Source organism: Uloborus diversus, chromosome 4 (assembly GCF_026930045.1).
Source record: "Uloborus diversus isolate 005 chromosome 4, Udiv.v.3.1, whole genome shotgun sequence".
In the NCBI taxonomy this organism is placed as follows: Eukaryota; Metazoa; Arthropoda; class Arachnida; order Araneae; family Uloboridae; genus Uloborus; species Uloborus diversus.
Window position 1 is genome coordinate 57,300,694 of NC_072734.1, and position 17,142 is coordinate 57,317,835.

General features: G+C 34.0%; 1 protein-coding gene across 1 annotated transcript in view; it reads right to left on the bottom strand.

The window, feature by feature from the left end:
• LOC129221541 (ligand-gated ion channel 4-like) overlaps positions 1-17,142 on the bottom strand; it is a 131,404-nt gene that overhangs the window by 78,009 nt on the left and 36,253 nt on the right. Inside the window, exon 2 of the mRNA XM_054856033.1 lies at positions 191-312. Within this exon, the coding sequence (XP_054712008.1) occupies positions 191-245 (55 nt within the window). The 5' untranslated portion in view covers positions 246-312. The remainder of the gene's footprint in view (positions 1-190; positions 313-17,142) is intronic.

Sequence of the window (17,142 nt, forward strand, 5' to 3'; positions counted from 1 at the left end):
TCGACTAACTGTATTGACAAGAGATCAAAGTGGTCATTATGACCGCAATAAGTGGCCACTGAACTGAAACTTTCAAATAAGCAAAACGCTTTCTTGTATTTACTTATTTATTTATTTATTTTGTCTTTTTACTCATTTCTTTCAGTTTTAAGCATATTCCAAGCCATTTGGTCTCACTTTCTTGTCTTACCTCTCAGGGAAGCCAGAAGAAGCATCCAAAACGATAGATGGTTCCAGGAATCCATGGCCTCCGGTGTGCACGCCTCAGAGCCCCCTTATCCGCCGAACGCCATCCCGATATCCGTTAGATCCCTATCAAAACAGAACATGTTAGAAATCGAATGGAATGCATTACTAAACATTAGTTTAGTAACTAAAGAATATCAAATTGAGCAGACATCAATAGTTCGTCATAGACATCACACATACTCGAGTTCGAAACAAATTTGAAAATATAACAAAATAAGAAGAATAATATATAGCTTTAAAGACGAATTAAGTTTAGAACTTAGAGCCGCATTTCATTTTGAGTGTGAAAAAAAGGGAAATTTTCACTATAGAACATAGAGTCACGTTCCACTCTGGGAGTCAGACAAGGATATTTTTTACAGTGTTACTTGAGGTCAAGATACACTCTATGTAACAGAAAACAGAAACATTTAATGTGAAATTTAGAGCCATATCCCACTCTGAATGCCAAAGTAGGATTCGATGAATTAATTTTTAATGTGGATTTCAAAAACCCCGTTTCAATCGGAGAGAAAAGAGTATCTTTTATTGTGGAAGTAGAGCCGTATTCCTAGTTTGACCGACATAAGAAACTTTTAGCAAAAATCAAGAGGCACATTACACTCTTAAATAAGAAAAGGGTAACTTTTATTACTGTTGATTAGAGTTTTATACTTAATACTGAAACAGATTACTTTATACTGAAATTATAGATATCCTGCTCTGAGTGTTAGAAAAGGGGTATTTATTCTGAAGTGTCTCAGAGTAGCATTCGGACGAGTAGTAGAAAGGAGTAACTTAGAAACACATCTCGGAAGAACATGTCAGCCCTTCCCTTTGTGTTCTTTTTACTTCCTTTTACAAAAAAGGAACTATTGTATTCGCAAAAAAATTTTCACTCAAAAATCGGAATAAATTTCTATTTTGCTCACCCCCGAATGAATGTTGGCTTTTTTTCTCGACTCGACCACACGTGGATATATGCCTAGGAACGTACAGACACCCGAAATATCCATTTTGACGATCCCCGAGTTAAGTACAAGGAGTTTTCTCGTGACGTCTGTATGTACGTATGTATGTGCGTATGTGTGTATGTGTGTATGTATCTCGCATAACTAAAAAACGGTATGTCCTAGAAAGTTTAAATTTGATACGTGGACTCCTAGTGGGGTCTAGTTGTGCACTTTCTCTTTTAGTTGCATTCGGATGTTCCTAAGGGGGTCTTTTGCCCCTTTTTGGGGCAAATCATTGTTAATTTCAATGTAAACTCAAGTGGTGTATTAATTTGGCGGACATTTGGCAATAAATCGCCAGTCCTTTGGTCGCCAAGTTTTGTCGCCAACTTGGCGACAAATTTGGCGATTTTTTTAAAAAAAATCTGGTTTCAATTTGGCCACTGTTGATGATATTTAGAGAATAAACTATTGAATCATAATTTTAAAATTGCCAATAATGATAAAATGACATTAAATTGGAGTAAAAGGAAGTTATGTGATGCACACATCAGCTCGTTTTTCCTTGGTGCCATAGAAGTAGCGTTCAGAAGATTTTATTGCAAAGAAGGCCGTTGCTGTAGTATCACGGGACGCGGGAGCGTCCCGCCCCGCCAAGGAAACCAAACGTCAGCAGCTAACAGAAGCAAATCCACCGCCAAAGACGAAAGAAATAAAAGCGACCAAGAACGAGATTACACGACAGAACAAATTCGGGTTTTTTGGGTTTTTCACCCCTCTGTATCTCAGCCCCGTGAAGACCCCCGGAGTTGATTTTTGGTACACTCAATCTCTAGTGGCCCCTGACGCCGTAAAACAAAATACAACCCCCTGAACCATCAGGGGGAGGGGGTATTAAAGTTATAAAATCGCTGTTCAAAAAAGTTTTCGCTTTCTTTGACAGGGCTACAGCCCAGACGAAAAAAGGAATCAAGCCGAAATTGCGCACACACATTCCTTGTGTCCTACTGATGTGCCTTTTGTGCCATTTTCCCCCCTCCCCTTCCCCCCTCGTTTTACCCCCCGGGGGTAAAAACGGGAGGGGGGGGGGTAAAAACGAGGGTAAAAAACCATTGCCGGGGGCTACGGTAATGGTTTTTTGTATACATATTCTTGGGGGCCATTGAGTACATATACAAAAATTCAACCCCCAGGGACATCATGGGTCGGTGTAATTGAAATTTGAAAATCACTTATTTTCCCTAAATTCTTATGTACTTACTCTCAGCTCATAGGGTTTGTTTATCTCGGACTGCAATTGCAAGGTTAGAACAGATCTAACAGTTTTTACAAAGTTGTCTTAGGAAATTAAATTCAATCAAGACTACAACATACCCAACAGTTGTAACTAGACGTTAAATTGCGGATATCAAATTTGCCACAGCGACTGCGCATGCGCGCGGACTTGGTTCTTTGGGCTTTCTGCTTTTAAGATTCCATGTTTGTTTATATTTAAGCAGAGAAACAAATTAATGAGTGAGATTAGAATGCTGTCCTCCCCCCCCCCTTAAAGTTTTGCCGATACCAAATTTCCTTCCCCCTGTTTTTCAGTTTTGATATATTTATGGAGGGAAGAAATTTTAAATGTCGGCGCGAAACTGGGGTTGAACCATTACAATATTTTACGTGACAAATTATATGAAACTGTACGCGTATGAATACGGCACATATAACTTTTTAATTGAAAGCGAAAAATAGCAATTTTTGGTTTGCTTATTTTCTAAATTAATGGATTTTTCACAAACAACACATAATGATCTGAAAATATATGAAATACGTGTGTGGATATCCGTGCTTTGTAGTAATTTGTTAGCTGAAAAAGTTTTTGCAATTAATTTAAGCAAGCCTTTTAATGAGCTTAGTCCGCGCGCAACATGCGCATTTGCTATGGCAAATTTGGGATATCCGCGATTTGACATCGAGTAAAGTTGCATAGATCTTCTGACACATTCAAATTTAAAATATTTAATGGATTAGTTTTTTTTTTTTTTTTTTTTTTTTTTTTTGCTTGGTGATAACATGCGTTATTTCGTTTTTTAAATGAACTTTTAAAAAAAAACTAGGTATTAAACAAGACAAAGACTTCTATCAAGAAAAAGATAAATCACCAAACAATTAAAATTATCCCATAAAACGTAAAATAATCCACGATTTAAGAAAAAATGTAATTAAACAAAAAGTGAAAATCTAGATTAAAATAGACCTCAAGTTGTAAAACATTTAAAGAAACCTTCATGAAAATGTTGAATAATCTGTCAAATAAAGAAACTAATAGAATTTATTGCGAAGTTATAAAATACTCGAAAACAATATAATTTAAAATATAGTATTTTATTGTCCAAGAAGTTTTCTTTGCAACAGAGAGGATACAAGAATTGCAATAAAATTTAAACCGCCCAATTCTCACAAAATGAATATAGAATCTTAGTGCTCAGAAAATAACTTGACGTAAAATTAGGCTAGCCATTAGTGTTCCTTAAAAACACAAAACAGCGTTGTTTCAGTTGAAAATTTTCTGACTTGAAGTTCTCAATTCTAAAAATACAGACAAAGTAATAATATCAATGTAAAAAGATGTGATATCTCATCAAAACAACCCTGTTGTAAAAATTTTCCCGCCAAGAAAACCTTTAACTTTTCCGCACAAAAAAGAAAACCTGCATCCTAAACCCAAAAACCCTCAGCCATAAAAAGTTATGATATCTAGTTTGCCCGCCAAGTATCTGCCAAACTATCATCCTCCCTCTTTTCCTTTTTCATCACAGCTACTTCCATTAGAACCTCCTCCCACCTTCAACTCCTCAGAAATATGAATAGATCATTTAAATTGTTTATCTTGTTTGGCGGGAAGCTTTTCAAAGTGAAGTGGTTGCTTGGTGAGCAAAAAGCTTCCCGCCAAACAAGATAAACAATTTAAAGGATCTATTAACATTTCTGAGGAGTTGAAGGTGGGAGGAGGTTCTAATGGAAGTAGCTGTGATGAAAAAGGAGAAGAGGGAGGATGATAGTTTGGCAGATACTTGGCGGGCAAACTAGATATCATAACTTTTTACGGCTGAGGGTTTTTGGGTTTAGGATGCAGGTTTTCTTTTTTGTGCGGAAAAGTTAAAGGTTTTCTTGGCGGGGAAATTTTTACAACAGGGTTGTTTTTGATGAGTAAGATAAACCGAAATTCCGCGTTGTTATGAATAATGTTATACGTTTTAATGATAAGTCCCTATGGCGTCTTTCTCTGAGCTAAATGAATGGGGTGCAACCTGTAATATTTCATTACCCTTCCGCTTGAGATTGGTGAGAATTCAACACCACGGGGAGTTCAACACTTTGTACGCTTTTCGTCATTCCAAAATAATATTAGACGTCCCTTTTTGCATTAAATATTATTTTGATGGAGACATTTTTTTTTTGCGTACAATAAAAACGGAACGAGAAACCAAAAGAAACAGCGAAAACATTTTGAATGCTTTGTTAAATCCATAATGTGAACTGATAACCTTGTTTTTATCACTTTTCAGACGTTCTGCTACCACTTTAAGCCTTTTTTAAACGACAGTGTTAACTCTTTATGTATATATATATATTTTTTTTTTCAATTTTTAAAAGTTGGGTTCAAGTAGCCCCGCGCTGGGGCTACTTGAACCCACTCAGCAAATTCATTAGAAAAAGCTGTAAAACAGGTGGTGGTATCAAAAAGGACCAATGATTTTGAAAAATAAACTCAAAACGTCCTTTCTAGTGTGCAAACTATTTATATAAATTGCAAATTATTTATATAAATTAATATAAAATCAACGTATGCATAAAAACAATTTTAGGCAAACATAATTTCTCAAATAGAAACATAATCTAACTACAGCTAAAACCAATTGAAATGCTCAATAATAACAATTTTAGGCAAACATAATTTCTCAAATAGAAACATAATCTAACTACAGCTAAAACCAATTGAAGTGCTCGTTGTTTAAACATTAGAAAGAAAGAAAACCCATCAATTTACAGGTTCTGTTGGATTTTTTTTTTCTCTGATAGGATTACGTAATACCTGATCTTCCTAGCTACTAAATACTACAGGATGCCTGGGCTTGTTTTGTGAACGATCTTTTAATTTCCATTTTAGAGTTCATATACTTAAGTCAAAACGGGCTGATGCCTTTCTCTAAGACATTTCTCCAGAATTAGTTGAATCTGGACACAATTGTAATTCTCCAGAAGTCCGTCCAACAATAGTCAACTAATTCTCCAGAATTAGTTGAATCTGGACACAATTGTAATTTTTCCTCTAAATAATCCGCATTACTTCCTACTACAAGGTATTCTCTTTTGGACTCTTTTTATAAACAGATCTACAAATAAACGGGTATAAATGGTAACTAACCTTTTTATTTTAAAAGATTACAAACCTTACTTAACATAATTTAGTGATGAAATGTGTCCGGGACTGCTTGAACGCTGGATTCAAGTAGCCCCATTTTAAGGCAACCAGTGCACTTTACTAACTTATATTAGTTACTGTGTTAATTATATAGCTATAACCGTAAACACTGTTATTTTATTAAGAAATAGAATGCAAACATAAAACTATCTTGACCTTGATGATATCAGATCTTTCCATGAACTTACATGTGAAAGTTTGCAGACACAAAAAACAACTGTTTAGACAACTTGCAATCATAACCTCAAACAGAAAAAAGTGGGAATAGCAGAAACTTTGTTTCATGTTCCAGCCTCTACCCTAGTACTGCTATCTCTCATGGAAAAAGTTTTTAAGTCTATACATTGAGTTACATAGGACCAGGACGGATTTTAAACACTTTTTTCTCATGAATTCAAGTAGCCCCTGGAGGCTCAAGTAGCCCTACTTTACGGTAACAAAAGTTCTGCTCCTCCTGCTCCTTTTTGACTTCAAAATTTCGTGTATATCTGAAAATAAAACCCGATTTTATATTTATTTTTGTTGCAGAAGATACGCTGGGGCTTACTTTCAGGGGATGTATTTTTTCAAGTTTAATACATTAATTTACGTTTAATTAACATTCAAAAATGAACAAAATCAACGATACAATCATATCTTCGAGCTTGGATCTAAAGGAGACATGACATCTCTTTAAAGCATCCCAGTCTGCATTTTGTGAAGTTGCGACCCAGAACCTCCAACTGTGCTTTAATACTGCATTTACAACTCCTTTCCGATTTCTGTGGTCAAATTTCATTATGACCCGCGTCAAAAGTAAAAGATGGATCCGATGTCTTTTAGAAAGTAATGAATGCTACACATTCGTTTTTATTGTGATATATTTAAAAAAATCTGAGAATGTTCTGATCTGTCACAAGCACATCCGCTGCTCTCGTTTCGAATTTTCATATCTGTTACGACTGTGCTTAGGTCATTCAGAAATAAAGGACTTATATTCTTGTCGGTAAATAAAACGTCGAAATGATTCTCGTCTCATATGACAATTTGTGAATGACAATCTTAACTAGGGCTTATATACATAGAAGTGGCAATATAATTTAAAAACAAAGGTACTGGGGGTTTTAACACCCCCTCTTGCTGCAACCCTGTATTTATCAACACATTTCACTTACTGATGATACTAGCGACACACCTCCTAAGAAAAGGCAAGAAAATAAAGAGAGTATTGGAGATGCCCTACAGACTTTAAGGTATATCAATTTCAAATGATTTGTAATTCAAATAATGCAGCATACTAGACAAACTGCGGTATTACGGCTACTGATCAGTGTTTTAGTGCAAATTAGTACTGTACAGTTAAAGTTACGAATACTTCTTCTAAATTGAGAAGTTTAACAGATATGTCTCCATTGATTATACCGCTTATAGCCACTACGCACTGGTTATGCAAACTTACTTTTTGTCAACATTATGGCAAGACAGAAGATTAAGACTGGATTTTAAATCAATATTGTTTTCGGTTATTATTTCATTTATTTTTTTATTTAGTTTTAGGTGTACTGCCAGTACGCGATAAGTTCAAAGTTTATGTCTTGATCATACTCAGCGTACTGTTATAACATATGATGCACTCCACAGTGTGTGAGAAAGGAAAATCATTCATTGCTTACGTTTCTACTGTCAAAAAATGTGAATTTTAAGGTAGGTACATACATAAAACGAAAGTGCTTCAGACACCTTTGCTACCGATTTCTTCTTCTTTACCGTTTGTAACCTATCCCTTGAGGTATTTCCTCCGGCATCCGAAATGCTTGCTCGGAGAGGATAACATTAACGTGTAAGCGTTACCGCGGCGAAGTTTTTTTTTTTTTTTTATTTTAATTCCACAAATATCCAGCAGTAATGGCAGCCGAATCGCATTGCAAATCCCGTCACGGAGCGGCACGAACCAGAAAAAGAATCGGAAGATGTTGTGGGGGAGGGTTGGGCGGTCGAGGGATCCTCGGAGGGTGGGGCGCAAAGAGTCAGGAACGCGTAGAGCTGTCGAAAAGCGAAGGCGATGGAAGCAATGGGCCCGCTGCCAAACTGCCAGCGCGGGAAACAAAGACAGATTTAGACCAAACTCCTCTCTCTGGCACGATCGGAAAGGAAAATTGCAAGGAAAAGGGAAAAGGGTAACAGAGATTCCTTTGCTTCGGCTTTCCGAGTCTTAGATCTTTTTATTTATTTTATTTTTATGTTCGGCCCGCGGTTTTCAGGAAATTTGCTCATGGGGATCGATATTCGTGCTAATTTTGGGCAAACAGCGTAAGAAGAAGGCATTTCCGGAGCTTCCTTACGGAAGGAAGTCGTTACAGGTTGACCTCTTTTCTGTCATCAAATAGCTTTCACAGTTAGAAGACGGAGTTAGTGTCTTTAATGCTTCAAAAGAGTATTTTTTAGAACTAATTATATTGCATATAAGTAACATATTTAAAGAGAATTAATAAAAAATTTCGTGAAGAATACACGTTTGTTAACAAGAAGTTTAAATAGGGACAAGAACTTTTAAAACAGATAGGGAAAATTTTTGATTCCGTCAGTTAACGCTTGGGAATAGATGGTGACTTGTGTGCCTCAAAATCCCTTAAATGAATCAAGAGTTTCAGTGTATCAGAGTATTCAAGGGAACATAAAAAAATTTCCTTCAAAAAATAAATTTTAAATAAATGTAAATATATGTGAGGGACAGAAAACTTATATATATATATATACTATAAAATCGCCCGTCAAGGTATGACGGATGAAAATTGCTTCTACATTTGAACGAAGCCATTCCCTGTTTGGTGATATTTTGATAGTTGAAATTTTAACCCTATCTCCAGTAGATAGCGTTCATTGTTGACCATTTTTACGTTTCTTCATTCTTCTAAACTCAGTCTTACCAGTAAAACAGTTAAGTTATCGAATCCAGTTCTGCCTTGTCGAAATGAAGCCCTTCCCTGCATATCAAATATTACTAAAAATTTTATCAAATTATCTTGCCGTGGCGTGAGTTTCATTGTGAATGACGTCAGTGTTATTCGATCATTGGCTATTATATATACGAGGATATAGATTTCTGGGAAAGAGTGGTAGCAATATGAACCTGTTGATCTAGCTAAACCTTTTAATATCTTGGTGACAAACAATAATGAGTGATCCCTAACTCCTTGTACTCGCTGTTGTGGAGAAAAATGATAGTCACTAACTAGTTTTATAAAAATTTTTATAAAGTTTTATAAAGTTTTTTTAATTTCTGGCTCTGATTAAAAAAATAATTTAAAAAAGAGAAGGGTTCAATGTTACCATTTCTCTCTTTCTCCCTTTCAATCTCTCCGTAATGTGGGAAAAATCATAAATTCGGTAAAAATATAAGTTTTTCTCCTCAAAAAAAAAAAAAAAGCTTGATCAATAAATCCAACAAGATTTTCAAAAGTTATGTCTATTTAAAATGCTGTTCCTTGATTGTTCACAGAAAAATAACACTGCTTGGCAGGCCCGACAAGAGGCCAGGTCAGCCTAATCGGGAACTAGGGGCCCGAGCCAGGAGGAGGGGGAGGCGACACTGACGCAAAAAAAAGGAAAAAAATGAAAGAAAGAAAAAGAAAGAGGGGGGGGGGAACTCCGACTAAGCGAAAACGTTAAAATAAAGTAAAATTTACTTATGCGGCATAAACTGTTTTTGCACTTAAAATAAGGTTAATTGTTTTCTAGTAGGCAGTTTTGAATATTTTTCTTTTTTACCTCTTTTTCTCCTTTTCCCTTTTTTTCCTTTTCTTTTCAGTTTTTTTTTTCTTTTTTCTGAGGGGGAGGGGGGGCGACGACATAATTTACAAGGGGCCCGTCTTGGCTCTCTGCTGCCGTGCTGCGTGGTAAGAAGAAAGAAAAAAGAAAAACGTCTGAAAAGAAAATGCTTCTACCACCATTCTCGTTCAGTTATATGTAAAATGGCCCCTGAATCCAAATAGACAAGCGTTCTTTTCTTATCACCCACGACATTTGGAGATAACTCTCCCTTGTTATTGTCATTCATTTATTTACTAGCTGCATTGCCCGGCTTTGCACAGTCTATCTCGAAAATACAAGTTATGTCAAGTGATACATGTTCAACAATCAGGCTTCAATTAGAGAAAAAAAAAATACGGTGAAATTTCCCGTCAAAATAATCATTCTTAAAGAAAGAAAACGGCAAATCAAAAGTTCCCGAAAAAATAGACGCAACCTTCCATAAATACAACTAAAATCCGAAAAAAAAGAAAGAAGATAAATCGCCAAATAATAATCACAAGGGGAAATTTTTACCTCAAAACGAAAACAAAATTTTATCTAGTCACAGCCAAAAAAAAAAAAAAAAGTGGAAACCTTCTGAAGGCTAATTTAAAATGAGATCGCGCAAACGATAATTTTCCTGATTTAAAATTTTTGATCCATTGGGCGTAGCAGTGCTTTTTAAATTTTTCCCAGTGATTTAACAGCCTTTTTTTTTTGAAATTCAAAGGAAATAAAGGAAATGTTTGGGTGTTTTTCACGGGCTTTCGAATCGCGCCAAAAACGAACTGATCGGATAGTTATTTCGCGTAGAAAGAGCCATTTTCGGACCCTAAGATTAAAATTTGAACGGTTCGGTTCTTTTTTGACGTTCGAACCCCCCCCCCCCCCCCCCCCCCCCCCACCCACCCACGTTCCTTCTTGGGGCCCAAGTACCTTTCTGCCAAATGTGGTCGAGATCCGACGTAAACTGGATTTGTATAGGGAACATACACACATACACACACACACACACATGTATTCTTCGTTTTTTTATATAGACTAGTTGCATTGCCCGGCTTTGTACGGTCTACCCCGAAAATAAAAGTTTTGTCAAGTGACGTATGTTCACCAACCAGGCTTTAAATAGAGAAAAAAGAATATCCCGTCAAAATAATCATTCTAAAAGAAAAAAAAAGGCAAATCAACAGTTCCCGAAAAAATTAAATGCAACCCTCCATAAATACAACTAAAATCCTCAAAAAAAAGAAAGAAGATTAATCGCCAAATAATAATCAAAAGGGGAAATTTTTACCACAAAACCAAAACAAAATTTTATTCAGTCTCAACCGAGAAAAAACAAGTGGCAACCTTCTAAACGCTAACTTAAAATGAGATCGCGTAAACGATAATTTTCCGATTTAAAATTTCTGTTCCGTTAGGCTTAGCAGTGCTTTTTAATTTTTCCCCGGTGATTTTACAGCCTTTTTTTTTTCGTTTGTTTATTGTTCCAATATTTATTCATTTATGCATTCATTCCAGGAAAAATATTTTTACTAATCAAGTCAAAAATAATTCATTAGAAAAATATTTTATTTTTCACTTATGCCCATGCAAAAATTTCACTTTAAAAAAAGTAAAGTTAAAAAAACTAAAAAAAAAAAAAACTGTTTTTCAACGCAAGTTTTGCTTTCAAACACAAAATCTTTCTTTATGTTCTGTAATTTTCAAAACAAATTTCCTTTTTGTTCATTTTGAAAAGGTTATCTAAACTATTTCGCTTTGCCGAACATTCCAATAATATAACATCTAACGTACTCGAGTAAGAATTGTACCATCGCTTTCTGAAACAGTGTAAGCTACTTTAAAATACACAATAGTTTGTTGACCATAGAAAAGTTCCACACTCTTTTTTCTTAATTTTGTATTTTCTATCGCCCCTGTATCGTTTCTCCCTCCACTCCTTCTCCCCCTCCCCCCCATCTTTCTTTAAGTTTGGAAACAAACCTAAACCCATTAAGCGTATTATTTAACTGGCTTATCAATATCCAGAAATACTTTTGGTTCCATGAGTCTAAAAATTACTTCCAAGTTTCACTACCAGGTAAGGAAATTATTAATGAAATATTTAAGTTGCACCTTGAAAATTTATGGTTTTCCTTTTTTTCCCTTAATTTTTTTCTTTCATTTTTCTACCATGTACACGAGGATGATAGTACGAAATATTTCATTGAAAAACAGAACACACCTCTCACATTTTTAAATTCAATACATTCAGACTAGGCATATGTATGTATTTAAAAGTTGCCAATTCGTATTTTTTACATCAATATGTAACGATAATTACATTTTATTCTTTTTGAAAGTATCTATTTTAATGAATTTTTTTTCAATATCAAATTCTCTATTTTAATTGATTTTTAGTTCTTTATATAAAATCATATTTTATAGAGATAAACAAATTGAGCAACTTTCGACAGTAAGCTCATGGTTTAAGCATGAGTTACAATTATTTCATGAAAGTCAAAACTCTTCTTTTATTTATCGTTGCTTGAACAAGATTGACTTAAATAAAGTATGAAGGATGTCCCAAGTTTTCAGGTTCATAGAAAATAATAATAATAACATGATCATGGTTTTTCTTTTACTATTATAAAAACCAAAAGAATTAAAACATTCATTTTTAATTCCAGCTTCGCTGGCAAAACACATCACCAGCATGAATGGCATCCTTATCCACCATCACGTACTTCCGATATAAAAAGAAATCATCCCTTCGTATGAACGACATCAAATATTAATCGCTTGGAAACTGGCGTCTAAAGTCTATATCCAAGAGGAGAGGATATATGGAGAAGCGATATTTCTGTATTTCTCCAAATACTTCTACAATTTATGAGCAGCTCAAGCTCGGTTTAGGAGTTTGCTTACTGAAAATACGATCTTGCGCTTTTTTAGACATACATTTTTTATTAGAAATATATATTAAAAGCAATGGATGAAAAAATAGGGTATATTTACTAACTCTGAATGCACTCTAAGTTATATTTTAAAAACGACATGCATGGATGCGGTGAAAACTTCTCTTGTGCTGATTGGACACCGGTTGTGACCATTATTAATACAACATCTTTAATTACGACACTCTCAAACTCATGGTAGCTGCCACGTTCTAATTGACATTAAACTTTCCGTTCAGGCCACGTCAGTCATCGGTGACTGTTATTACACTTCCCGTTCAGTCCTCGTTCGTCATCAGTGATTGACATCAAACTTTCCGTTCAGGCCACGTCAGTCATCGGTGACTGACATTAAACTTTCAATTCAGGACATAGGTTTTATTGATGACCGAGAGTATAAATGAGACAGTGAGAAGCAAAGGGATGTAAGTGGACATTTTTAAGCTTTGAGTAAAACGACTTTAAAGATAACATGCTAGGTAGGCTTTCATTGATTTTTTTTCTAAATCATGCTGTATAGTAGCAACGACCAGGGCTACTAGTACCATATCTTGCCCCAAGACAGAAGAAGAGTTTACCTACCATTCGTACTGGTTATCACCAAATTTTTAATCTTGCCACTTACATCCCTTTGCTTCTCACTGCCTCAAATGTAATAGGGCACAAAAAAAAAAAAAAGAAGTTGGGAATTTGAATGATCCTACCATTAATGTACTTAAATTTCATTGAGCAAAATGCTTAATATTACTGAATACAGGTGCTGCATTTGAAGTAATGAAAATAAATTCGCAAATTAAAATGTTTTACAACTATCGCTACAACACTTTAGTAGTCTTCGAAGGTGAATTCCAGGAAAAAGGAGACATGAAACTTGAATTTTAAAAATTAATATTCTGTTACCTTTCATATACCATTCTCTTCAGAAATAAATGAATTTCTTGTTTCTTAACTTGTTTTTTCCAAATAGTTTTAAGACTTTCAGAAAATCAATTGTAAAATCAAGTTTACTCTTTGTGTTTTTACAGACCAAAAATCACTTTTTTGTTACATACTGTAATTTCAATAAACTTATTATCAGCATATAATATTTAGATTAACTTTTATCTTTTGAATGTCTATTTAAACTTTTTGGTAAGTAATTCAAAATTTCTTTTCTTTCCCAACCATGCAACAGGTCCATTATTAAGGTGACAATTTGATCTCCTTCCGTTACCAAAATACTACATTTCATTTAGTTCACCAAGAACCTATTGAATATAGAATTATGCAAAGCAGAATTATATCTCTTGTCAAGGAGGCATATTTATGATTTTAATATATATTTAATTTATATGGTTTTTAATGGTAACGGAAGGACGAAAAAATACGGTAACGGAAGGACATTTAACTATAAGCTGGTACAGGGTAAAATTTTAGAATGCTAGTATAAAGCAAACTATTGTTTAAAGTTAGTAGTCATATTTAAAACCTATATTCGTAATATTTGTACGAAATTTATGTGCTTTTATTTAAAAATAAACTTTTAGCTAATTGTTTTCAAAATGTGTCGTGATTTTATTTCTTCTACTGTATGTGATGAAAATCATGAAAACTACACTTAAAAACTCCTAAGCATGCGAAAATCATTTTGTATGACGTGTCTGTGATATGACAAGCGAATTCAAACTTTTGCTTAAAATCTTGAAATTTATATTGGAACAGTACAATATTGGAACTGCTTTCAGATTTGTTGCCACAAGTCAAAGGAAATTATTGTAGAGAGCATTGGTTTACCGTTAATCGTACTACGAAGAGATCAGTAAATTCAAAGATTAACTTTCAAAAAGATAGAGTAATATCCATCCTTATTCTGACACACAAAATATGCACTATTTGAACCCTGTAACAAGTTGCGTTATTGAATACGGTAAGTACTTCAAAAAATCGAAGGAGATTTTATTTTAAAGTCAACAGACTGAGGACAGTTACAAATAATGATAAAAATAGAGACACAGCTGAATCAAAAACATTAAATCATAAGAATAAGCCAAAAAATTCATTGACGTTTTGGATAAGTTTTGTTAATTAGATGGAAGGGAAAGAAATTAACAAAGAACAATGTTGGACACATCTTTATACATAAATGGCAACTTCTGTATGTATGTATGTATTCTTCGGGGCAAGCTTCATAACTACTGGACCGACATTAACAATTTTTTCATCATAGATAGCTACATTGTCAGGAAGCAACATAGGCTATAATTTATTTCTAAAAAAACTCAGTTAAAAAAAGTAAATTGTAATTTCCTCCATTCCAATAATGGGGGGGGGGATTGGGGAAATTACAATTTACTGTTCCCCATTGTAATTTACCCATTAAATGAATGAATAAATGTAAAACCCATTGTTATGAAAATTCGTTGCCTTACAACAGCAATGTTAATAGTTATCATAATAAAAATTTTGAATCAAGGCTTCTCTGCAGCAAGCATGACATTTATTGCTTTCTTAGGATTTTTATCCTCATCAATGCCAATAATCGATAACGGAATAAAGTAAAAAAACATTTGATTTTGGCAACAGTTGGAAAATAGAAAGTGTTTATTGTCAAAAATTACGCAAAATTCACTCGACGTTAAATCCCGGTTATCACAAATTTGCCATTTCAAATGCGCTTGCGCGCAGACTTAGCTGATTTCAAAACTCTTACTAAAATTAATTGCAAACATTTTAAATTTGTTAACGAATATGAGATAGCAGCAGATAAAAATTAGAAATCGCAAAGCTTTCTCTGATTTAGTTTTTAGGCCTCTGTAAAGGTTGAGTTTTGCGTTTTAATTATTAATGGATTCGGAGTCTGATTTTTCTATCAAACAAAGGCCCTTTTCAGGGTCAAATTTTTAAACACAAAGCCGAACCCTCAACCTAAATAAAAATGTATAATAGTAAACTGTTTACGCCTAACGTAAAATATCCGCAAAAGACGGATATCTGTACTCATATTCCAATCATTTTTGAAGTACACAACATGTTTTACGTTTATGATGAATAAAAATTTCCAAACGAATAAATATTGAAGTGTCATTTTTCTCTTTACATTATCAATTATTCATATCCGTAGTTTCATATAATGTATCACGAAATCACTGTAAAAATATTCTAATCGCATTCATTATATAAACAAGCAACACGAAATCTTGAAACAGAAAGCCCAAAAAGCTAAGTCCGCGCGCAAGCGCAGTTGAAATGGCAAATTTGTGATAACCGGGATTTAACGTCTAGTGTAAAATTCGGGTCATGAAAAATTGATTGTTCGGTATTGAGTGACTTTTATTCTACTGGATGCGCTGAATTCAAGTATGAAATCCGTTTTTCCTCAAACATAAAGATATTTTCACCTATTGGGCTTTAACATATAGGGAAAAAAACTATTTTTCCCAATTCTGAGAGAAAGAGACTTTTCAAAATATGTGTTAGTTTATTACTTACACTTACAAACAAGTTTATGCGTCAAACATACAATTGGAAATCAATTACTGAAGATATATATTAATTTCATGGAAATAAGAACATAGTAATAATTAATCATAACAAATCAATTATAACGGAAGGCAATCTTTTCAACTGGCGCTGTTTTTGCAGCCAAAGACTACGTAATAATGTTTCTCGGCTTTCGTTTCATCATGTAACCAAAATATCACAATTTTAGCATCATTTTATGATCACTAAAAATATCTCAGCATTTGGTGACAATATCTCTTTGACGAAAATTAATAACAGACAGTTTTACAAACTAGGGAGGGGGAGCATTATCTAAGGTATCCAAAAACAATTACCGCAAATTTGGTAATATTTTAAATCGCACCAAGAACCTACAATAATTGAAATTTCCCAAAACAACTAAAGCAAGTATAGTGGGATTACGGGTGGCTACATTTTTTAAAATCATCTGTGTTTCAATAGCCGTATAAAAAAAACTTTAGACTTTGTTCAAAAATAAATAAATAAATAAATAACTGATAAATATTTATAAACAAGTAAAATTTCATGTTTTGGAAATACTTCAAAATTGTTTTGCATAAATGTCGTACTTTCGTTTCTAACTGAATACTATTTCGGTCTTTATACTTATTGCTACTTTACTTTTATGGGTGAATCACGTCAAAGCGGGGTGTTTTAAGTTCTTTCATTTAAAACAGAAAACGAATGAAAGTCGCGATTGTTTCTCACAATTATTACTGACCCAGGCTACGCCAGGTATTTTTGCTAGTTCTTCATATAGATAATGAAATAGCTTGAATATAGAAAGAAATAGCTTGTTCGAGAATGCATAATAATGTGGGAATGATCTTTGCGTTTCCTGAGAAAGGAGATAAATGTTCTATGGATTTCGATAAAATTATTGAGTGCTTAAAGAATTCAGAATTGGTAACAGATGGCTTAGGCATTAGATATCATTGTTTCAGACTGCTGTATTAGCTGAATAAATGTTTAAGTTGAAATTTACCGAGTTTAACTGCTTGGGACTTCTTGTCCTTCGTTACTGTCCTTCCGTTACCCTTAACAAATGCATAATTTATGTGCTTGGAATAATTATTCTTTAAAAAATGAATGTGAAATTGTACCAATAGAACACTCCTGTATGTGCTCTAATTTTTATAGAATTTTCCCTTTCATAGTTTAGCTGAACTTTTGGGGAGAACATGATAGCGAGAAAATCATGTCGCAAAAATGTCTTTCCGTTACCGTTTTTTAAATTTGATTTAAAAAAACAGTTACTGACAAAAAAATTCTTGGCTTT